At 35.4% G+C, this 26383-nt stretch overlaps 2 protein-coding genes across 5 annotated transcripts in view; one reads left to right on the forward strand and one right to left on the reverse strand.

Moving 5' to 3' along the window:
- Positions 1-6104, reverse strand: part of LOC110452219 (dynein beta chain, ciliary-like) — a 100522-nt gene extending 94418 nt beyond the window's left edge. The window contains exons 1-5 of the mRNA XM_021500598.1: positions 5559-6104; positions 3748-3935; positions 1657-1843; positions 1055-1154; positions 648-859 (exon numbers count right to left, since the gene is read on the reverse strand). Coding sequence (XP_021356273.1) covers positions 648-859; positions 1055-1154; positions 1657-1843; positions 3748-3935; positions 5559-5915 — 1044 coding nt within the window. The 5' untranslated portion in view covers positions 5916-6104. The remainder of the gene's footprint in view (positions 1-647; positions 860-1054; positions 1155-1656; positions 1844-3747; positions 3936-5558) is intronic.
- Positions 6105-6260: 156 nt separating this feature from the next.
- Positions 6261-26383, forward strand: part of LOC110452228 (CDP-diacylglycerol--glycerol-3-phosphate 3-phosphatidyltransferase, mitochondrial-like) — a 79763-nt gene continuing 59640 nt past the window's right edge. For 2 of the 4 annotated variants that reach the window (XM_021500608.1, XM_021500623.1), the window contains exon 1: positions 6262-6384. In XM_021500608.1, the coding sequence (XP_021356283.1) occupies positions 6302-6384 (83 nt within the window). In that variant the 5' untranslated portion in view covers positions 6262-6301. Of the gene's footprint in view, positions 6385-25275; positions 25354-26383 lie in introns of those variants that run through there. The other 2 variants (XM_021500615.1, XM_021500632.1) reach the window with 2 other exon arrangements.

Consider the following 26383-nt stretch of genomic DNA (forward strand, 5'->3'; position numbering starts at 1 on the left):
ATCGGACAAGACTGGAAGAACTGCTGAGCTGCGTTTACAAAATGACTTCTTAGCACTAAGTATAATGTACTTTATATACGATAGAGTTGAAATCACGATTCAATCTGAGTTGTCAACCTCCAGAGATGCCAATGTTGGAGATTTACCTACGATGACTTTTTTGATGTGGGAGATTTAGTGTGATGATATTTCACTGACAAGTTTCCATAAAACAAAAAAATTGTTAAGACTCAATAGATGGTGTTCTGATCCCTCTACAGAACAAAATAATAAAATATTAGTGATATAGAGTTATCCTAGTTTGAAAATAAAAATTGTTTCCTTTAATAATTGAACAATTTTCTTTAGATTAAACACAATTCGAACATCATGGAAAGAATGAGAAAGTCGTCAGGGGCATCAGAGGGTTTTGACTGAGAAGGTGTTAGGGTACAAAAGTATAATCAGTATATAGCTAGACAATTGGAATGATGATCCCTTCACAGACATGGTTTTAAAACATGGAAAATTCTTAGGATATGTTCCTCTCACTACACTCCTCAAAGAATGGTCATAATGCTTATCCTTAGATTGGCAAGATTGAGCATCTTATACAGTTTAGAATAAGCTGATGATGTTTATACAATGTAAAGAATAATTATACACACCAAATTGATCATCATGTTACACATCTCCTTCAGCAAGACGATGATCCTAGCTGGTGTGTTGTAGTACTGAGAGTGAGACCAGACCAGACACACTGTCTGCATCATAGGGGCCAGTAATGGAATGCTCTCATCAAATTCAGCCTGTTCATAGTCCTCAAAATGGTGACGCAGTGGTGTCATGTACATATTGATATCTTGTGCTTCAGTAAGGGCTGAAAACATATATATACATGTGACATTTACATTATGTGTATTAAAGAAAATTAAATTAACTGTTAAATTATTATCTAAGTTCACTTCAAAATAATGTATGGATCATTTATAAAAATTACCTTAGGAAATGGCATTTTATTTTATAAATGATGTCTAAAAAAAAGTTTTTTTAATATTATATTTGTTAAACGTACCAGCCACTACATCTCTGAAGATGTCTTTGAAAGTAGGGAAATAGCTACTCTGAGTCCGCTCCAATAACTCTGCCATCTTTCTGACTTTTGAGTCCCGAAGCTAAGAAAACATAACATACAATACGTTTTTAGTGCTGTTGCAGAAAGAAGGAAAAGACATATAGCAGAAATTAATTAACTACTCCTTTATCAACTATATCATAATACAAACAATTTCAAAATACTGGTCTGCATACCTGTTATATATAACTATAATATTTTATTGTAGGGGTAAAATGTTTGGTTGAAATTTGGTCACATTTCCCATATATTCCCGAAATGAAATTATATAAACAAAATCTGTTATGATGCATCATTGCATATTACATTAATTCAATTGTACATTTTTTGTAAATGAACTTTGTTAAAAAACAGGTTTCTTGTCTTTTAAGAGTTTTGTAGGCAGAAAGTACATTTATTTTGTAAACAATGATAAAAAAGCACAAATAAAAATAAACCTACCATTATGACTTTTCAGAAACACAAGACACATTTTTATGATATATGTTAATATAAATGGCTCTTTATATTGATTCACTATGTGAGCCGAATAAATCTGTTACCTGGTCATATATACATTCCAAATTGGTCGCCTTGTTTTTCCAAAACTCAATTTCCACAAATGGTGTTGGGTGGAGACCTTCAAGGATGGGCTGGGCAGAATCCCTCTTGAGGACGTCTCTGATTTGGTGAGTCCACTCAATGATCACAGACTCAATTGCATGAATCAATGTTCTGTCAAAGGAATCCCTAGTTGGTAGAAGAAACAAGCCAAAAATCAAAATTCCATGCAATTTCATGATCGGACCTTTACATTTTGATAATCTGAATCAAAGATTGACTTACCAACAACCTGTACCATATGTTGGCTCAATTTGAGTCATGATCACCATGTATTATGAAGCAGATATATAGTTACTTATAACCTTAAGCAAAGCTTGACTAGCCAAAAATCTGAAACATTGAAGGACTTACCAAGAATGTAAAGCAATGATTGCCATACCAAGAAAATGAATTTGAAGTGCTGATTTTCTCAACAATTTATGATACTATAAGAATGAATATATATCATACATGTTGCACATCATATACAGCATATATATGCAATACACATAACGTGACGCTACCACAATTGGTACAATTTTGACAGTTTTTTAGTGATCTTTAAAAATTGAGATCTTGTATCTGGAATGTTTCTTGATTCTTGACAAAGACTACCTATGGTGGTTCATTTTCAGGAAAAGATTTATATCTAAGTAATTTATTTTTGAAAATAGATCGCTAAACTCGGAGTGAGATTTCGTCCGTTTTTCGGCCGTAAATAATACCCAAATTGGTACACCATATCACAGGCTATGGAAATTGTTTATATTTCTACAAGTTGATGTGCCGATTACAACAAAATATATTGCTTTTATAGATACCACACTGAACTATAATTGTATATATTCACTTTTATATTATCCGAATAGAAGGACCAGAAATCAACATTTAAACATGCTTATATTTAACCCCTTGAAAATCCTCCAAAGTTTCGTCGACATACGTCATTTTTACTGGTTTTCCGATATGTTTACTTTGAAGTCATCGTGTACTCTTAAAGTGTTCCTGAAAACAAAACTATTCGGCAGAAATGCTGTTAAATGTCTATTTTGTTATACTGTTAATGGAAAATGCTCAAATTTAATTTTAAAGTACTATTCGAACAATTTTCTGACCGTGTACCAATTTGGGTAGTGTACCAATTGTGGTAGCGTGACGTTAATCTATATATATGGCACATAAACAGACACTTAGTAAACAACACATCATATATATACAACAGCAGCCTGTTCCTTTATGAATTGGGGGAAAAAGCATTATTCTTAGGTAAAAAATAAATAATAGTCTGTTTAGGGTTGCATGGGCAAAAAAACAAGGGTAGTTAGGTCGTTTGTTTTGTTTTTGTTTTGTTTTTTGTATATTTTTGAGTACCATGTGGTCATGTGATTATGACCCTATTATTGTATGTCAAACAAAGAATTACATAAAAAATGTTCATTTGGAGGCAAATTGTGCTCCATATGATGACATTTAGTGCCAACATGGAGTTGGAAGTCATTTTGAAAGACAAGGAACCTTTTAAAATTCGAAAATCAGCAGGTTTTTTTTCCATCAAAAAGTTTTGGGGTCGGGGGGGGGGGAAGCTAGGGTCGGTCGGGAACCCTAAACAGACATCTTTTATTTTGGCCTTATTGAAATTGGGAATATATTCTTCATATTTTGGTAATTTGGGGGAAGTATGGCACTTTTTAGCTAGAGGAAACAGCGTCCTGCATTCTGCTGTAAAACTGAGCAAAAAATCACTGTATACAGAATTAGTGTTAACAGCATACAAAATATTATGTATACATGTTTCTGTGAATCCTTCCACAAAAATTAAAAAAATAAAAAGACTATAGCCATATATTAGATTTTCAATCATTAAAAGACTCAGCGTTTATAATGATACTTCGTTCACTAGTCCAAATCTAGCATTCAAGGTGTAAAAGACTATTATAATATCTATATATTCATTGACAAATCAAAATCTAACTTTGAAACACGCACAATTTATTGATTGAGAAATACATATGATGAAACATTTTAAACCATAATTTGCTGTTTAAACCTACTTATCATCGTCAGCTTGTTCAACCCTCTCTGCTCCCACTGGTAGAGGCAACAGTGTTTTCCCCTTGGCCTGACCAGACACCACATACACATTGCTTTTCAGATTGTGCACATGACGAGTAACATCGTTTGATACCACCTGGGGCCATTGTTCATGGTTCCTGTCATTTGATAGCAGAGGAACTAGTACCTGTTAGAAAACAGAGACCTGTTTTAGAACATTTACAATTGATAAAGTTTTGTAATCTATAAATAGAAAAATGGATGGATTTATTTCATAATTTGTGAAAAGTAAATAAACATTATTGAATAAATATTACATGCAGTAAATACATCAATATCTCAATAAAATGTGTCCAAACTTGACAACATTCGTAGTATACTAAATGCCAACATGGATTTAGAAAAGGAAGATCCTGTACCACTCAATTACTGGAATGTTTGGAGGACTGGACAGAGGCCTTAGACAATGAAGATTCAACTGACATCATCTACTTAGACTACTGCAAGGCCTTCGACAAGGTTTCCCATAGGAGACTTTTACACAAACTCAAATCATATGGTGTTGGAGGTGCAGTACTAAATTGGATACAAGGATTTCTCCATAACTTTAAACAACAAGTCGTCATCAATTGCTCTATATCATCACAAACACAGGGCACCAGCGGCAGCGGGGTCCCACAGGGGAGTGTAATTGGACCTATTCTGTTTCTGATCTTCATCAATGACTTTCCAAACAACATCAGTAGCTCAACCAAACTATTTGCAGACGACTCCAAAATATACAGGAAAGTTGGAAGTGACTTGGATCGTGATAGCCTACAGAAGGATCTGGACTCTGTATGCATTTGGACTAACACTTGGCTCATGAAACTGAACATCGAACAAGACCAGTTGACTACAAATATTAAGACTGTCACAAATGAAAAAGAGTAATTATTGATAACAAACTGAAGTTCAACGAACACATATCAAAAGGAACTTGGGACTAATATTTAGAACATTTACGTTCATCGACCAAAACATGTTTGTAACACTCTACAAATCCTTGGTAAGACCACATTTGGAATATTCAACGGTCACATGGTCACCGCACTTGTTCAACGTTTTGCAACCAGATTAGTGCCATGTCTCAAAGACCTGAGCTACCCCGAAAGACTGCTAAGTAAGGGGTTCCAACGCTAGAATACAGACGTATCAGAGCGGATGTGATCGAATTATTCAAAATTATGGAGGAAATTGACATTGTAGGTCAGGACAAAATGTTCATAAGAGCGCGCCCGGTTGGAACAAGAGGAAATAGCAGAAAGCTGTTCAAGAGGAGAACAAATAAGGCCATACATAGTAACTTATTTAGCAATAGAGTTGTGGAACAGTCTCCCCAATAATGTGGTCAATTCTACAACTTTGGACACTTTTAAGAACAGACTGAATAAATTCTGGTCGGATCACCCAACAAAATTCCGCGCAAGTTGTTATTCCTGACATTGGTAGGTCTATCTATACGCACCGGAAGTGAAGTGTTTTTAACAAGTATTTTAACATATATTCAAACGCACCACAAGAAGCTCACAGCTTTCAATTGGCGTCATAGATATATGTACTATTTATGAACTATACCCTGTAGTATTATTAGGCAATCATAAAAAAAATACTTTACACCAGACAGTGACCAGTGTTAAAACTTAAAAGCATTTTAGCTCTTTAATTTCTTCATGCATTTCCTCAATCCATAGCCTATTACAAGTCCGACGTTTAAACTATATATGTATGTTATATAATAAAGCATTTTCATCTTTTTCTTATCAATTACCTCATCAACAAATGCAGATAGTTGATCCAATGGCGCATATGACAAATCACCATAAATGAAACTTTTTCTAAAATCTGTGTCTTTCTGAATACCGTCTCGCCCCCTCTTCACGAAGTAGCACGCTTTAGCTTTTGGATTCGTTGGCCATTCATACTGGACACTCAAAGCGCCGCTGCCTGATGATATAACCACCAAAGAAAAAATGTCCGCTTTGTCAAAAAAATCCATGAACATCATCTTTGTTTCCTCTTGACTGTACATTTTTGAAAACTTGTCAGGTTTAACTTTCAGTGTTTTGATCACATAGTCAGCTACGAACTCCACTCGGCTATCGCCGAGTTCTAAATCCGACGCCATTCTGGCCTTTTGGCGTGCGAAATCTCAGTCTATGTAATTTCAAATTCTAAATCAGTTTCATTCCTGCATTCCAATTCTTGAAATCCTAACGACCTGGTTGCCCAATTCGCACAAACTACAATGAATATGTTTTCCTCAACAGATCCCTTCTCTCGTTGGTAATGACAGCCGTTGCTAATAGTTGCAATAAACACGAGACGCAGGTATCGTTACTTTCCGCCGTACTCGGATTGACTTCGGGAATTTCCGTTTGTCTCATTAGCCTTTAAGCATATTTGAGATCGTGATTGCCGGAATGTCACGTAAACTTGAGGTAATCATCAAGACGTTTGATTATTCGGATGCCTCGAGCATATTAGAAAAACACGAAACATTTCGAAGACAACATGGCGCTTGGTGGTTTCAGTCGTCTTTTCCGTTCATGTGGACAAAAAGTTATTGGTTTCATGGGGATGTTTGGCAGCCTGAGGTAACAGTTTCCTTACTTCATATTTCTTATGATTTTATTTCTGACTAGAGGTTTATGCAACACAAACATTCAATTAAATGTAAGAACTTACGAACAAATGAGGACCAATTCTGCAGTCTGTCACGTTAACTATTTTCCTTACTAGTCATTTGGACTAGTGAACCCATACTTTTAATAGTCCAACTGTGAAATTGCTATTCCAAATTAAAGACTGGTCTTTTTTACAGCATGAAGTGTAAATTGTAATCTATATTGGAAAACTATTAGAAATCAAAGCAAAATGTCTCAATAATATAAAGCTAAAGAAACGGAGCACGGAACGTGATAGCCAATTATCTCTAATACAGTAATATGTTTTACGGCACGGCCGTTAGTGAGGGCGGAGCCAGGTTGTACTGTACTTTCAAGCATTGAGTGATGTGTTGAATGACTAAATCAGACCTACATGTATACAGTGTATATTACAGTTACGTTTCCTTTCTTGATTTCTTTTTGGCTGACAAGATGGTTGATATCTTGAAGCTTTCCGCCTAGGCATATGATGACATGACATTAATGTGAGAATGCGAAAGGTTCATTAGACTCTATATAAGTATTTGAATTTGCACCTCTTGAATCCATTGCAAAAATCAAATGCAGCATATTCTACAAAGACATTGAAATAAAACATATTAGGATGGATATTGTTAATCATGTATAAAAGCATAGTTATCTGATATCCACGAAAAGATATACATAAATATATGGGGCAAAGAAGTAATTCCAGCGGCAGTGTGGACAAGTTTAGGTTGTCAAATTTTCGGAGTGGTCCGCTCCTTTCTGAAGACACGGTGAAACGGAACAGTTACATGTACATATACATCATATTACAAGCAGATAGAACTGATATACTGTAATTGAAAATATAGCTATTATATAAAAAAAACAACCCAATAGTCCCCTCAGCTAAAGACAGCCGAAGGCAGCAATTAAGCTCAGAACATCGCGGACAAGGAACACTCGCTCTCCCAATTTCGGTTCGATCCCCAGCAGTGGTGGAAACAAGAGAGTGATGTCTGATAGGGTTAGTTGTTATCCCTCCGATGGCACGGTGGTTTTCCCCCGTGAGTTTCCTCCACCACGAAAACACCATTTGTTCCCTTAGCGGCGTCATAACAAAAGCTCTACAGAGCCTATGTTTGTTGTTGACAATTGTACACGACGTTAAATAAAGATTATTATTTGTTTATTATTTATCATTATTTATAACGCTGATGTAGAGGACCTATTCTTGCGTATGTATATATATCTTTACGAATAAGCCCTTTGGATTACTTCAAACTTAACTTCAATGATTTATAAATATTGTATCCAGAGAGAATTTATGCATAGTATTTTACAATAAATTTTGTCCTTTTTATGTGTAAAAGAAATAATTTGGTAAATGCTATAAAAACTGGATTTATATGAAGTTTCTATTAAAAATAAGAAGAATATGCGAAATCACAATTTTTGTCATTTTTCAATACCCATCATTCCAGCCAAGAGAGTCAATAGATCTATATGTATATATTGTGGATGAATACATTTGTTTCAGCAACTTACTGACTACATGCTTTATATGTCTCTGCTTTATGTATAGTTTTAGCAATAGAGAAAATGTATTGTTTCCTCAATTTGAAATTGAATCAGTTCAGCACATAAAGCTGTATAGAATTGTTTTTTAAATTGTGCAGATTTGTAAAACAGCAGATTTTCTTTTATGAATAAAAAAAAAATAGCTGTGAGATATAGTAATCAAAAATGAAAATGTTACAGTATGGATTCAATTTTTTTCTTGTTTTTTTTCGTGCAAAATATCTATTAAAAAATCCTTCATATTGGTATGTTTTTTTATCCTATCATTTTGCGTCACTGTGATAAACTCCATTTTTGTTGACAACCAGCATGTTGTTTTGTTGATATTCCGTTTTCTAAATATATACCAGTGCAATCTCTACCCAGAGTTATCTTAGGGAGTGCAAGGACCGAAACTCTGCGTGATAGTCTCGTTCAACCAGACTCTTATTGTCTGCGCAAGCGTCTGATTGAACAAGACTACACTGCCGATACAATAATTTTTCTACCATTGGTAACGTTATGTCAAGAGAATTTACATCATTAACCGGAAAGTATCTACTATTTAAGTATCCTATAGTTAGATATAAGTTTTAAATCTTACAAAAATGTAACGTTTGTTCGAGATTCGGCAAACGAGAACTTGTTTCGAGATCAAGATGGCGGAGACTACAGCGCGTGCGACTGGCGGCCATGTTAAGACAAGTTTTTCAGTTCCATAGATATTGTGAATAATCTTTATTTTTCTTACATACGTGTTACCTATAGGGAGAGCTTCGCTCTCGGGCCCGTGAGAGAACTCCGCCCTCTATTATTGTTGTTTCCATCGAGCCTTTAAGCACTAGCCAGACCCGTAAATCTTTCTTTCGTGTTGGAGCAATTTTTTTGTCTGTTCACAGACAGGCTTAGCTGGTTTTGAACCTTTCCTCCAACTTAGCAACATCAGCATGGTTCACGTGGTTATAAACCGGACGTAATGACTATGTTCAGTAACATCGGCATGGTTCACGTGGTTATAAACCGGACATAATGACTATGTTCAGCAACATCGGCATGGTTCACGTGGTTATAAACCGGACGTAATGACTAAGTTCAGCAACATCGGCATGGTTCATGAGGTTATAAACCGGACGTAATGACTATATTCAGCAACATCGGCATGGTTCACGTGGTTATAAACCGGACGTAATGACTATGTTCAGCAACATCGGCATGGTTCACGTGGTTATAAACCGGACGTAATGTTCGGGAACTACTAGAATCTGGAACCCAGTCTCGCGATCGCTCATCGAAACTTCGACGAATACCGTATTTTACGATAAGATTAGAACTTGTGACAAGCTTTATAGTGCAAAATATATACCATTAATAATATTTCCATTATTTTGGAGGAAAATTGGCACTACTCCAGTCGGACTAGTTAAATATTTTCAATACTAGTCCAGACTTAAGGACTTCCCACCCTTCGTAATACACATGTTTTTCTTTTCGTATTCTGTGTCGTCATTTCCGTATTGCATATTTGGCATTCCATTATCGTAGTGTAAATTATAGTAACTCAGGGTAAGCAATAGTACACGTGCGTGACGATGATATGTCAACATCGAAACTTATCTTGGAAATGTGTAATCACACGTACTTCAGAAATAAAGCTCATGATACAAAGACATTAATTAACTCCGGGAAGACACAGACATCAGATCAGAGGACTTACAGAAGGTCGTATATGAGGCGCATGGAATGCCGACTGATGTGTTTTGTTTACCGACCTCACCTGTACGTATCACGTGCTAAAAGTAGTTCACAAGCTCTTGGTCGCTACGACTTTTGTTGTTGTTTCGAGTTACGCTCTGTCAGATAAATTGTTTCACAAATGCAATTACAATAACAAAAATAGTGGTTTGTAAAATATCAAGATTCCTATAAATTGCAAGTGCATGTGCATGCACGTGATAACGGCATACCATGCGATAGCAGCCTAAGGTTACCTATGTACCGGACATGTAAATATAGCATGCGTAAGCGGGCTATGAAATGATGTCCAAAGTGTACATGATTGAGAGTAATTTTGTTCCATAAAGGACAGTAAATTGACAATTAAATATAGTAATTTAATTTATTTCCGTCGTTTTTGGTCTAATAAAGAAAATAAGTGTCATTGTAAAATTCTATCCCTCGGCAAAAAGTTCCGATTCTTTTCAAGGTAGACAACTCTTATCAGGATCAAATTATTGTAAAATGTAAAATACATTAATTATAAAGACTTGGTGTGTATTTGGGTCAATTTTTCACTCATTTTGTATGAAACTATGTGTCCTGTTTGCTTTTAGCTTGTATTTAGTAACTTTTATCCATACAAAAAAAAAAAAAACGCTTTTTGTAACATGTTGTAGATATTTTATGATAAATAAAATATTTGTAAGGCTGATTAGCAATGTTTCTTTTCATTATTTTATTGTTGTAATAGTTTTGAACAATGTCACACACTCAAAAAATGTAAAAGTGTTGAATTTGACAAACAATCAATTTTTCGGTATTTTTTACCAAAAAATCCCCAGTTTATTGGAATGCTTAGATTTTGATAAATCATCTCTGCATAGTGACATAACCATTATGTGAAACTTTCATTGAATTCTGCTGGCTAATTGCGAAAGGGTGGAGCCTCCTTAAATTTACTAGTCGTGAGCATCGGACTAGTGCCTAACGTCGCAGACTGATTCTGGGGAAGAGGCTGGTTACTCTAGTAGTAATGTATGTATGAGAGCGTCTTTGAAACCCTCAACTGTTTCTGCGCGTATCACATTCTCATCAAGCTGGTTCCAATCAAGAACAATTCGTAGAAAGAAAGAATGTTTGAATTGGTTTGCTTTAGCAACACCCTTCTGTTTGGCTTCTATAGTCCTTCAGGGCTCACCATGGACCTAAAAAAATCAGTAGCCAAAAATGTAGCCATGTTTGAATTACAGAAGCCAATTTTTTTTAAACAGTGGCCATACTTTCTCGGCCTCCAACCGTTACGGATCTAGGCCCTCCATTAAAATGATCAAATATTTAATATTTTTTGAAATGCAATACTATTCAACATGATTGAGGAGTACTCTGTTAAATTAATAAAATTGTTATACATTGTTTATAATTAAATCATTAATGTCATATTTTTTTTAATCCTTTCAGATTATATGGCTGTAATTTTAAGAAAATGTGACTTAAAATTTCCACCAGAACTTTTTTTTAAATATTTTCAAAAGAGCAAAAAATCAGACTTTATATCATTTTCTTGACACAGGAAGTGTGAACAAATCTAAGGTTGAAAAGTTTTAAGATATTATTCGCCTTTAGTTCTGTGCCTTTAATCAAAAAATAAATCTAATAAAATCCAAATCAAAAGTAGCCTCAGTGATGCAATATTGATAATTATTTTTCCTGTGTTTACATTCACCTTAATTCATGTTTTATGTAAAAAAATATATAAATATATCTAAAAAGATCACACATTTCAAATGAAAATGGCAGTAGAACACATTTGGAAGGAAAAGGACGAATTTATAGCAGTATTGACCAACCCTTTGGAATAAATCTGGAGCACATCACTTCGCGCAACTTGGCCATTCCTGTGAATGTGTCATCGATTGGCACCTAATACAAGCGACCGTCGAAGTCATTCTGAACGGTTTGCTGTTCTAAAATTGCATAACTGCTATGCTAAATAACTTTTCTCAATCGCTTGAAATTCTAAAACGTTTAACCACGAAAGTGCAGTCAGATAAGATATAGTGCCTATCGTTTGAAGTGATCTGAAAAGTCGAAGATCGGCACTTCGACATGGTGTTTCAAGGCGATACTTATACTTTCTAATCAAGCATATCGGACGTATTTATGCTTACTACGGAAGGTAAATGAATACCATGTACACTTATTTAAATATACTGAACCCATAAATTTGTTGGATGCAGTGTTTGAACGAGTTTATCAGATCAGCTCACGGCGCCGTCAAATGTACGTGTGCGAGACCACCTATGTGTGACTCGCTTATCAGACTGTTTTCTCAATGTCATTGGGTCATCCAATTAACTTGACCCCACTAGTGTCCATTATTGTACAGGAATTATAACACCTTTTGCCATCTGAAGCTTGATAATTGACTTTACAACTTAGACAAAAGCATTAATTAACTCGCAGTCATACAGCGCACACTGATCTGTGACGGCCCTGATTATGTTTACGCAATCAGTGTCAGCCACAATACAGACGTGAGCTCATGTAGACAGATCGTTGTCTGGGACAAAGGTAGTTTTTCCCCGTTTAAAAAAACTTAGTAGTCAATTTAGTAGCCACATCAAATTTTTAGTAGCCAATAAAAAATAAAAGTAGCCAATGGCTACTTTTGCTACCGACAGCATGAGCCCTGGTCCTTTTGTATGAACCGTTAACGTGCGCAAGCCTTGGAACTTTTTCCAATGAGTTTATATCTTTTTGTAAATAAGGATCCCAGACAACTGAAGCATACTCTAGCCAGGGAAATGAAGGCTATTCTTCTGCACTCTAATGTTTAAGGTTTCTCCTCAATAATCCGAGGGTAGAGTTTGCCTTTTTATTTACTTTGGATATGTGTGTTGTCCAAGTTAAGTCGTTTGATATTGCGACTTGACTTGTTATAAGATGGTGTTCTTCATTTGGGGGTGGATTGTAATAATAACCATGATTTAGCACTTTTTCGCATTGAACTTCGTGCCCCATTCTGTGGCCCAAATAGAGCGCACTACTGGTGCACGGACATATTGTTCAGGCCGAAATTATGATGACAGGGACAGAGACATTTTTTAGAAGTAATATATACAGTGGAATCTATATAAAGCGACCAGCCAAGGGAAATTAAAAAGGTTGATTAAAAAAAGTGGTTGTTAAATAAAGTTTTACCGTATTTTGTACAGAATTACACATTCAGATGACTATAACATACAGTTGTGTGACCACACAATGCACCAAAAAAAGCGTGGCACACCGTGCATACATCGTCCACACATGGTGTGCACAATTGTGCGATTTTACAAAAGTTCGCCCCATTGTGCGCTTTGGTACAATTTGTAGATCAATATTACGGAATGACAAAAATACGGAAGGTTCGTATGCAACAATGTGTATATTACTGTAATTCTCATCACAATAATCAAGATTATGTACAATTTTAAAATGCGTGTTACACAGTATTACAGCGACCGTTAGGCTGTCAAGACTGGATTTGGCTCCAAAGTAACAGAACCGGTAAATAACAATTTGATAAGTGACCAGAGTTTTACCTGGCCTGTGCCTGTCACATATAGCTGATATGTGATATCATAATGAATAGTATTTGTTATTTGCATTCGTTTGCGTTTATAGCTCCCGTTTCATCTGGGTTTTTGACACCTCCGGCCTTACCTGATGAGTTACCTAAGTGCCCCGGGCGGGGGGGGGGAAACTACGGTCCAGGTACATCTACAAAGTGGTTATGTTTACCTGTATACAGGACTGTGTCATAATTGTACATGTGTTTTATGTTTGAATATACCGAAAACACAATTTCTAAATATAAGAATGTATAGACAGAAAGATAAGTTTATAGATGTTGCTAGAATATAGAAACATACGTAAAAATCAAGTTTATATGTTTAAACACGAAACAGTATTTATTGTAAAGGCATTCCTTAATTTATACCAATTACGATTGTTATCGCACAACGTTCATCCATTGTGCGCACAGATGTGCGCAAGCAATGATCATCCAGCTTTTTATTGTGCGCACATCGTCCACACCTCGTGTAACATTGTGCGATCCCACAACTGTACATGCCATAACTTTCGGGTGCAAAATAGTGAGATAATCGATTATTTTTAGTGACATTTGGTCAAAAATAGTGAGATTTTTTCTATGAATTAATGCGAAATTTGTGAGATATTTAAAACATAAATTATATAGCGTATAACATAGTATTGAATCATTTGTGTTATTCTGAAGCCTCTAATTACTTTGTTAGAGCCAAAATTAAAGACTTATTGATATTTTAAAGGATTTTAGGAAGGTTTACACGTGACAGACCACCACATTTACACATGTATACATGTACAGGTAGTTTAAAACAACATCCTTCAACAGGTCAGGTGAATAACTTAACAATAGTCGAGTGATAATTATGACAGTATAAACAAACAACTCTGAGTGTTTGAGAAGAATTGTCACTTCTCTCGGAACAAAGTGCTGGAGACTATGTTTTTGGTAATTACCATGATTTAAGCTAACTTGCATTGTTACTCAAGATGTTGTCGATGAAATGATAGTGGTTCCTGTGGTGGTCCAACAGATGGGTTCACAGGTATTATTACTCTACTTTACCATGGAAATTGGAAAGAGAATCCAGTTAAAAAATTGAGCTTAATAAAGCTGACAGCATGTTGCCTAAAAACGGACCAGTATTATTGTCGTTAGTACTTTGGCATTGAGAAGTTCAGGGATGTTATCAAAGGCTTTTGATATTGATGAGGAATTAGAAACAATATGTGTGCAGTTTAGCTTACATTGAATGTTATATTCGTGTGAGAGTGCTGTCATGAACATCTCTAAACAGACCCGATTTCAAGAACTTGATCCCTTCGAATCGATTTTTTCGAATCGATTCACTTGATACACACTTTCTCATAAAAACATAAGAATCAAGTATAAAACCTTTATTTAAGGTATAACAAAACAAAAGCAACAGTTTATAAAGGAGCCATCGTACACTATTAATTTTTTTTCCAAGTTAAAATGTTTTTACTGCTAGGGGTAGATCGTGTTGATATTGATTGCTGCTAGTCATTAAAAGATTTGACATCAAAGACGTAGACACTGTTTGGTATTTGAATGCAGTGTACCCTGTCACTTTGTAATTTTTTTTTTTTGTACCCCATAACTTTCAAAATGGGGATATGGCTGCATATATTAGGGGTACACCTCATCTAAATTCCCATGGGTATGTAATATCATCACAAAATTGTTAACTAATTGTAGCAATGTCATTTTTACAGGTTTTTATATATTTCATAATATTTCCAGTTTGTCATAGAATAAAAACACCAAGAATTAGTCAGTAACAGAATGAAAATTGTGTAAGGAGGCAGTACCCAAATCGGACCAGTACCGAAATCGGATCACTTTTGGCAAAAATACTTATACTTCAATAAATGTGCCAAAAAATCATTTATAACAATGATGTATTCTTAGCCATGCAGGCAAGCACCAGTTTATTTCTACAGATGATTCGTTTTTAAGTTGAAATTGCACAAGAAAACGTATTTCAAACTCAAATGTCAGTGTTTTGATTACGTTTTTAAAAATGACGTGTATTACTGAAACAGAGATCATGTAACTTACCCACACAATTATTGTGCGTACACTCACGCTTAGTATGAAGAATTGGAACCGAACCGAACTGATTTCCGGAAATCCTTATCGGTGATTTGATTCGAAAGTTCTGATTCGCGAAGCACCGATAATTTCGGTGCACCACACACCCTTAAAAATTAACAATATCAGCTGTTAGAATATTACTTTTTATTCATTTCTGCACATCAATGCATTTGTTATAAGTTTGGAAATTGATTTTGTCAAATTTGTTCAATGAACTTAGTGAAAAGATCGTAAGTACATTGAAGCCCTTCGTCAGATGTAGTGACAGTCGCAAATTTGTTTTCTTCAAACATGGTCACTAAAATGAATCTAATGTGGTGGTTTAACATAATTTTCTTAACAGTCACACATCACATAAACGTTTCTCAAGTCTACAGGTATATCCGCATATACTAACATTTCACAATTATCAGTCCTTGAAATATGCTGGTTGTAAGCTTAAGTGAGATGGTAAATAAAATGACAGGCACTATATCAACGTTTTACTATACATGTGTTTCTATTGATATAAGATACAAGAAACTTTATTTAACGTCGCATACAGGTAAACAAGGAACATTAGCTCTTGAGAGCTATTATTGCGACAAACATATGTAAAATAACAATAACATATTATATTACAAGTAAAGGGAGATAATCACATATACAGACTGTATAAATAAAAAACAGTAATAATCATCACAGAAAAAGAAAGTATACATATCCCAGGTTTCTAAGTGATTGGGAGTCCCCTACCCACAAAGGCCCCCGAGATAAATATATAAAAATAGTGTTAATATATATATGAAAAGCATTAAATGTGATCACAGATAAGTATGTAGTATTCTGAATAAGTAAATAAAAGACATAGTTGATAGTGAATGAATACTTGTATACATATTACACAAGAATTACTTAGGACTTAGGATTAAAACACAAAGAAGTGGAATATACCTACAATGCTAATATAGCAAAGAATAGCAAAGAATAGAAATTGACAGAATATACACTATTATAGTGTGAATTAAAAATGATACTGAAATCAATTAACATTTAACACTTTTGTAAAAAGTTATATTTTAGAATATATGGAATTAAAATACAAATAAGATGCTGCAAAAATATAGAATAGAATTGATAGTTGCAGTATTATAATAACATACATTGGCAGGCTATGCTGTTCTCCAAAAGCTCTTGTTATTGCCTGAAGTTTCAGCATTTACCCAAGTACAATATTTCCAATTGCTCTGTTCCTGTGTGGCAGACTCCATATAGTCAAAATCAGCGTGGGTAGAAGCAACACAGAATAAAAAGATAACTTTATATAACAAATTCAGGGGATACCTAACAAAAAAATGCAATGACATTGCTAGAAAAAATCCAATAGTGATGTTTTCTGTATTGTTAGTGACTGTGAATCGCTTACATGTATAGCCAACTGATGTCAAGGAACAGGCTGCTTATAAAGGCTTTATTTTCTGAAAAATACGAATAACTTATTTCAGTTCCCTGCCATTTAAAAAAAAAAAAAAAGTTAGGGACACTGTTAGCAGGGCAGGCAGGCACCTTTATTGGGTCAATTATGGTATTTATAATCTATCTCTTTCAGAAATTCAATGTGTTCAAGCTGTAGGGCACATTTATATACTTCCTGCTCCATAAGCTTAAGGCCAATCAGGTGAAGACAGTCTAGATTAAAATTATGATTGAGAATGATACATCTCTGGCAATCTCTGCCTGTATATGTTGATAAAGTTGAGATTCTGAAGGGTATGGCTTTTTTTGTCATCTGAGTGACAATCTGCCTTTTTTTTCAAATGTTTGGGTAAATCTAGTGTTTACTTGGCTGAAATTTACCCTCTGTGTTATTAGCTCACCTGGTCCGAAGGACCATGGTGAGGTTATGCCATACCGCAGCGTCTGTCGTCCGTCCGTCCGTCAACTTTTTCTTTAAAACGGCCAAGTAGATTTTGACTAAATTTGGTCTGGAGTATCCTAATAGGCCAAGGGAACAAAATGGTCGATGTAGCCCCCCTTGGTCAGAGGGGAGGGGTCCAATATGGGAAACATAGCAAATTCTTTAAAATCCTTCTTCGAATGAAAGGATTTGTTCCATATTTGATCTGAAGCATCATTGGGTGAAGGAGAACCAATTTTGTATAAACTGTGGGTCTGGGCCCCCCCCCCCCCCCCCCCCCTTGGGTCTGAGGGGTGGGTCCCGATAGGGGAAACATAGCAAATTCTTTAAAATCCTTCTTCGAATGAAAGGATTTGTTCCATATTTGGTTTAGAGCATCCTTGGGTAAAGGGGAACCAATTTTGTATAAACGGTAGGTGTGCCCCCCCTAATTTAGTCTGGAACATCCTTGGACCAAGGGGAATGAATTTTGTATAATTGGTGGGTATGACCCCCCCTAGAGGCATAGGGGTGGGGCTCTGTTTGAAGCTTATTTTCACTATATCTGAAGTACTGGATGGATCTTTCAGCACCTACCATGGAGTGATATATCTTTACTTCATACTAATTATTTTAAACATTCAGGTGAGCGATACAGGCCCTCTGGGCCTCTTGTTTAAATTATGATTATTTCATGTTGACTTAAATCATTTTTTTAATAAAACATTTTAATAAGTTTATCAAAGAGAAATAAATTTATTACTCGGTAGACATTGAAGAAGACTTCTGAAAATATTGGACATGTTTTTGCCAACTTGAAAGTAAATGGATAGTACAGAAAAAAACATCACCAATGCTGCATTTCTTGTACCAACTTTCGATGCCAAAGCATTAAATCTCTCACATTAAGTTAAGAATCACTAACAAAAATATAATTCAAACTGTCAGATCAAGCTAGGAATCACTGAATGAAAACATGTTGTGTGGATTTTAATGACTTATGATCAGACCATAAAAATATGTCTATTTAGGGTTGCATATTCAAGAACACTTTGTTAGGTAGATCCGTTGTTTATTAAATATCATTTAAAACACACAAAAAAATGTGCACAATGTGATTATGAACCTGCTATTGTATGTAAAAGATTACACCATGTTCATCATGAGTTTAATAATAACTTGAAATCAATGATTTGTTTTAATTTTGTGCCATTGACAAGGGTGTGAACATGATCCAGGCAAGTAGACCTTAGAAAAAAGATATTATACAGACAAAAACAATCTATTCCTGGGAACTGTGATGTGAGGATACATAAAGAAAAGTCCATAGCATTCCCAACTTCACAGGAACTGCATGGTGACGTTGACTATGCCTGAGACAGGAACTGGTGACATTGACTATTCCTGAGACAGGAACTGGTGACATTGACTATTCCTGAGACAGGAACCTGTGACATTGACTATTCCTGACTATTCCTGAGACAGGAACTGGTGACGTTGACTATTCCTGAGACAGGAACTGGTGACGTTGACAAGAGCTGATGTAAGGACATGTACATGGAAGTAGTGGGATAATCAGATAGTATAATATCCTGGGGTAATGTGAGCCACGTGCACACTGCCAAGTAGGAAGTGCACTCTGTATGTCGCATAACTTCCTGAAGTCTTACAAATTGTACACAATTTTTAGTCACCCCTGGGGGAACCCCAGTGGGGACTATTAATTTCGGTTTCAGTCCCAGATTTTGACCTCTCTTGTCTTGGGCTGTTAAGTGTCTTGCTTCTGTCGGAATATACCAGACACTAATTACAAGCTCTTGGATGACTCAGATATCAATTTCCTTTTTAAACAGGAATAGCATAAAATCTAAAGGCGTTCCAAATTTCCCACAGTAATTACATATAACCTAAAGATGTTCCGAGAATGAATCAGGCACATTTGAGGTTCCGGAAAGGGGTAAACTGTTGTATTATAAATTGCTATTGACTGATTTAGATATTTTATGTCTGACCAAGGACTACCATGAATATTTGCGTATAGTGCACACTTTTTTAAGGGAAAAACGAAGTGTGAAGAAAGGGGTGTACACGTAGTCAAGAACAATCCAAAACCAGTCACGACCAGTCCTCGGTCGCGACCAGACCTCGGTCCAGTCCTTGGTCGCAACCAGTCCTCGGTCCAGTCCTTGGTCACGACCAGTCCTCGGTCCAGTCCTTGGTCAGGACCAGTCCTCGGTCCAGTCCTTGGTCACGACCAGTCCTCGGTCGCGACCAGTCCTTGGTCACGACCAGTCCCAGTCCTCGGTCACGACCAGTCCTCGGTCACGACCAGTGACCAGTCCTCGGTCACGACCAGTCCTTGGTCACGACCACTTCTTGTAAATTTCATTGAATAATTCCTGATTGCATGGTCAATTTAACAATTACGAAAAGTTGCAAGTTTAAGTAAAATTATACTACAGAGTTGAATAAATAAACTTGAGTAAAGTAGGCCCACCTTTCAGGACGTTACGTTGTGAATTGATAAATATCAGGAAACATAACGAAGCATTGCATCGTATTTATCACTCTGTGGTTAAAATGTTGTTCTTGGGTAAAATCATGCTGAACTCGTCAATCTTGACAGTAGGAATGTCAAAACAACTTGGGTAAAGTGGCGAAGTTAGTAAGTTTGTGTACCGCAAAGAGTCAAGGTCGCGTGATACTATTAACCGGCAGGAATTTACAAGGTGACATCCATGCGAATTGAACCGATAATGATAAAAGTTTGTGTTTGAAAATAAAATATTAACGGGTTCAAAACAACCAAATACATTCCTATCTTTTCTTTTGGAAGGAGAACTGCTTCAGTCACAATTGTTTGGTGTTCTTCATGTCAGGAAACTACTTGGAAAAGTGTATTTCATATCACAAAAAAAGTAGATGATTTATCCGTATATAAGATTGAATCTTTTCTGAAACTTATTGTTGTGAAAACAACATCGTTATATATACCAATAACCTGTTCAACCCATGCCAGGTGACTGTGTCAGTGCTAAGATCTCCCCGTATTCGAAGTGTCGGGTCAACGCTAACATTATATTTGCGACATGTTTTCTTATTGATTCCATGTGTTAGCATGGCTACCTGAACATGTACAGCATGTATGTATTTACACCTGGTCATTGCTAACCATTTTGAATATCAGGTGGAAATATATCCGTTGTAGTTTGGTCAATGATGTATCAGAAAATGATCATATAGAATGATGGGGTGACTTTCATGTCATTCTGACATATTTCTAGTTTTATCTAGCCAAATGGGAACAAATCTTTCCCTACAATTACAATTATAGTAGATTTCTCTTAATATCACTTTCCATTTGTCAGAGAAAAACATGATATTAACAGAAACATGACATAAACAGAATACATATTTTCTGATGTTTTTCAGCCCTAAAAACCAGAAGTGAACTTAGTCAAATGCCTAAGTGATGTGGCTCTACGAAGAAGATTGATATTTTGTAACTAACCTTGTTCTTTACTCTAGTTGAAATATAGATATAAATAAATAAGTATAGAAATAAATATATTATTTATATTTCTTTTCAGTATGCAGTTACATTTCATATAGTTAGTAGCAAAATGACGATCAGTACGATGGTAATTATGATTGTTTGCTGCAGTAGTGATGTAGCTATAGGCATACAAGTGTTTGGCTGGTATTCTGCATCAAATTCAATTGTAAACATGAGACTTGGTAAATATTTACCTATATCTTGATATATATGCTTTTTTTTCGTTAGTAACATCTTTTTATAGGTTAATTTCTTTAGATATTTGCTGCAAGTGTGTAATCGAAGATAGTTCACATGTTATAATCAGTTGAAAGAATACATCACACTAGGCATTAGAAAAGTTTACAGATGTTAGACTGTCCTAGCTCCCCCAACCACAGGTGAATATCATGTTAACAAGGATGTAAGTCAACCTATTGTTTAACAGTCAGCCAGGGGTAACCTATTGTTTGACAGTCAGCCAGGTGTAAAAAATACCCTGTTAGGCCGAGGCATTGTTTACATAATGCATCCAGGGTGTGACAGAAGGTCCCCAGGGCATTTATCATGAATCATTACACCATTTACCTGTATTTTTTTGTGACAGTGGCCAAAATAAAGTGATATTAAGAGAAATTGACATAAAATCAGGTGATAATAAAATAATTGAATTGCATAGATTATTTAGCAGGAAAAACGGTGCATCAAACAGACATGATAATAACCGAAACGTGACATTAACAGACGTGATATTAAGTGAAATGTACTGTAATTGGTCAACTACTCACATTTTGATAATTGGATTCTGTGAATTTTGGAGAGTTCATTAATTTTACATGCATGTTGTATATATGTTTGATGGTTTATTAGCTCAGGAGTGTAAAAATCCACTAGCCTGACGCCCTGGGCTACCAGATTGTCAGCTTGGGCTAGTGAAATTTAGAGGCTTACTAGCCCGGGCTAGTGACTTTTTCAAATGTATTAAATAGCTAACAAAAATCTTCTGTTCAACTCTATCATCATGAGGGTAACCAATTAAAATTTTAAATCTGTAACTTCCAGGTAATTTCACTACAATTTCGATCAGAACAGATGAGTCATTCATGTGATATTGATGACGTTCTGTTGCCTTTCACATGTGTTGCGTGTGATAGTAGGCACTGCTAACAACTTAAATAGCATTGAAAGCCTCTACTAACCACTAAAATGGTCCTCTTTGTTGCAAATTATTCTCATTTATTTGAATTAAGCATGTGGGGTACAGAAATAGAGTTTATCTCTAAAAAAGTCGTCAATTCCGCCATGTTTGTTTTTGATGCTTTCTAATAATGAGACCGGAATTTCTCTTACCATGGACAGGAATATCCACCATTTTACCGGTGTGAGATTTTCTTATCTAACCCTAGGGTTGAGACAAGCTACACATGTTCTTTGCACGTTCTCAACAATTGTATGATGTCATAGCAACAATACCATGACGTCACGGCAACAATACAATGACGTCACGTCGACAATTCAGCCGCAACACATCAACATTGTCTTGCATTGATGTAACGTCTGTATAAAATACATAAGAGGGTAAAAAGGGTAAGAGAAAAATAATCATTCACCCCCTTGGGAGTGAGACAGGGTAATCTCAACCCTCGGGGTAAGATTCTTAAGCTGTCAAACACTCCGCAAGCCTTGTGTTCGAGTCTTACCCCTCGGGTTGAGATTACCCTGTCTCACCCCCAAGGGGGTGAAAGATTCTATTAATCTGGACTGATTTTCAGGACTAGAGAACGAAAAAAAATCTTGTTTTTTTGGTTCAAGTTTCAATAACTTTTAAGCCATTCAGTTATTAAATTATATTCTCTCTTAAATTATTATCCAATAGGAATAATAACACAAATACAAAATCTTGTATTTCCCAGCGACATTGGCACTGACTGATGTGTGATTTCACCCTGGTCCCTCTCAGTACATGAACAAGTGAACACAACACTAGATATACAGCTATCAACTCTCTGAAAGTTGAACTTTGACATCTCACATCTTTCTATCAATTTACGTTTCTCTAGATCGAAAATAGCTTTCTCCACAAACTCGACATTTTTCAACGCTGACACGTTATTTTTAAATTCTGCTTGTTCTGGTTCGGAATAAAATGGAATTTTATAACCGTTATCAATCACGTCCAACACAAACTCAGAACATCCAATATTCTTCCAAAATTCAACATTATTTTTTAATCTGCTTTTTACTAAAATGTCAGCCTGACCTTGTTCGTATTCAAAATAGTCGTTAGTAAATTCTGTACTAGCACAGGCTCCTCTATAATCACTATTTGATAAACTATACTTATCTTTGATAACTTGAGCCTCTCGAGTCTCTGTGTCCTTATGTCCCAGTCCTGGACTGTCCCGCTGATTTGTTAACGATTGGACAATCTTTCCTGAAGTGTCGGAAATCCCCACATGCTAAACAGGCTCCCTGGTTTCCCCGCTGGCCACGAAAAAACTGATTCCCATCAGAATGCCGCACAGAAGTAGAAACCTGACCCGGAGCTCCCGCCGCAAAACTAGGACCTTGATATCCATACTTTGACCTCTGTCTGTTGAGAACAACGTCTTTCTTCTTTTTCTGCTTATCCTTTAACCTTTTCACAGCCTTATTCTCGGCGCGTGAAATTTTCTTGTCGTCGTCAGAATCACTAGCAAGAGGATTGGCCATATACTCTTTGACTGTCCCCCACCCTGCCTCAGAACTATCTGCTATTCTTATTAGTTTGTTCCTTTTGGGAATTTTGTCAACCACTCGACTCAAAATTTCAGAGCAGTATTCTTCCTTCTTATTTTCAATAGCCCACCGCGCTTGCTTCACTTCCTCCACCCGGTCCGTATTGAACATATACTGCTGCTTATTCCCCTCACCTTTCCAGGTAATACCTTTGTCCTCTTTCAGCTTCTGAGTTTCTTTAGAGACATCTCTCCCATTTTGAATTTCGTATAGCCTTGTATCTAAATATGCTTTCATTTCACATTTCTAACTCTGTAATTGTTGAAAAATGTCACTTAACGTAACACTGCTAGCAATATTCGCACCACTGCCCTCCATCTGTATACTGAAAACTCTCTCTATCAAAATTCACGTGTGCACGGCTTTACCTGTGTCGCCTGAATGATTTCAGTGATTCAGACTTTAATATAAATATAACTTCTGTTTTGGAGAAGAACATTATTGCTGTCTTTATTTGTCGATTGATAATTTTACTCATATATACAACATAATTATCCCTTAGGCTGCTACAAGCCACAATAGTTGTTTCGAAAAGTCGGGCCGTCAGTGCTACGCACCACAATAGTGGCGCGCGGTCTGTAGGTTTTTGATCAGTAAACAGGAAGTGTGAAAGCGGACTGTTGCTATACCAAACCCGAAAGCCTATAGTAGAAGGCTTCTGATTGGTTGCTTTGTCATTACTTTCGATATTCCCGGCAATGTACCCTAGTAATAATCAAAGTGCGCGAGAGAATTTCAAATTGAAAAAAAACGTCATAAAAATGGCGGACGTGTAGATTGAAGTGATGAATATGATGGTTAACATTTTTTCTCCAGTGTCGCCTACGATGATAATAAAGGTTTTAAAGGGTTTGACATGGTTGATGTGGAAATACTTCGGTGTAACATAATATGTAACTTTCCAATGAACGGCTTTGTGCCCTACGCAAATATGAAAATATCAGCGGACCGAGGCGCACATGTCGTCTGCAGGTGAGGCCGAATTGAACATTGACATTGATACGTTTTGAGCCGATTGATTTCTTCAAACTATTTATCGATGATTTAATCATAAACTAGACCGTAGCTAAGATATATCTAAATGCCGACTGTGACAATAAATATATTGAATGACGACCTGAAACCTGTAGCAAATCGCATGCAATTCTTAATGAAGTACCTGACCTTTTTACCTGAGAATCTCCGTGTAAATGTACAGTCTTATGTCATAAATGAAGTTTATAATCTCTGTTATCATTTTCCAATCACATTTGCTGACAAAAACAATTTTAAAATGATCTTTCTGGTGCTTAAATCCGATTAATTAAAAGTTTCACCTTTTCTTACCTTTATTACCACCTGTACAGGTAAATACTGAAGCAACTTTAGAATCGAAAACTTTAATATAAACTAGAGACAATAACGAACAATTTTCCTATAACTTTTATTCACATATAACAAATATTTTTTCAAGTTATGCGCATTTGAAAAATCAAGTAAATTAATTTATATTTCAATAATTAATTCAGCAGTGGTGTCCCTTTACATAGAAATCAATGTAGCAGCCTAAGGGTTATTATATTGGTTGCTGAGCTCGAAGGGGCATGTCAGAATGGGTATATGTTAATGAACAGGATATCCTATAAGTCATGCCACAATGACGTCACAGATCACGTGACCTCGTACAGAGTTCAAAAGGTGCATATTCACTATGCTGATATAGATGGGGTGTCACCTTGCCTGTCTGTCTGACATCTGTTGATATGAGAACCAAGAGTTAAGGTACCGGTTTCTATCACTACACATATTAATGGATGTTTATAAAACACAGTACAATAGACATACAAAACATATAACACAATACAATAGACATACAAAACATATAACACAATACAATAGACATACAAAACATATAACACAATACAATAGACATACAAAACATATAACACAATACAATAGACATACAAAACATATAACACAATACAATAGACATACAAAACATATAACACAATACAATAGACATACAAAACATATAACACAATACAATAGACATACAAAACATATAACACAATACAATAGACATACAAAACATATAACACAATACAATAGACATACAAAACATATAACACAATACAATAGACATACAAAACATATAACACAATACAATAGACATACAAAACATATAACACAATACAATAGACATACAAAACATATAACACAATACAATAGACATACAAAACATATAACACAATACAATAGACATACAAAACATATAACACAATACAATAGACATACAAAACATATAACACAATACAATAGACATACAAAACATATAACACAATACAATAGACATACAAAACATATAACACAATACAATAGACATACAAAACATATAACACAATACAATAGACATACAAAACATATAACACAATACAATAGACATACAAAACATATAACACAATACAATAGACATACAAAACATATAACACAATACAATAGACATACAAAACATATAACACAATACAATAGACATACAAAACATATAACACAATACAATAGACATACAAAACATATAACACAATACAATAGACATACAAAACATATAACACAATACAATAGACATACAAAACATATAACACAATACAATAGACATACAAAACATATAACACAATACAATAGACATACAAAACATATAACACAATACAATAGACATACAAAACATATAACACAATACAATAGACATACAAAACATATAACACAATACAATAGACATACAAAACATATAACACAATACAATAGACATACAAAACAT

The sequence above is a fragment of the Mizuhopecten yessoensis genome, unplaced genomic scaffold, assembly GCF_002113885.1.
Source record: "Mizuhopecten yessoensis strain PY_sf001 unplaced genomic scaffold, ASM211388v2 scaffold733, whole genome shotgun sequence".
NCBI lineage: Eukaryota > Metazoa > Mollusca > Bivalvia > Pectinida > Pectinidae > Mizuhopecten > Mizuhopecten yessoensis.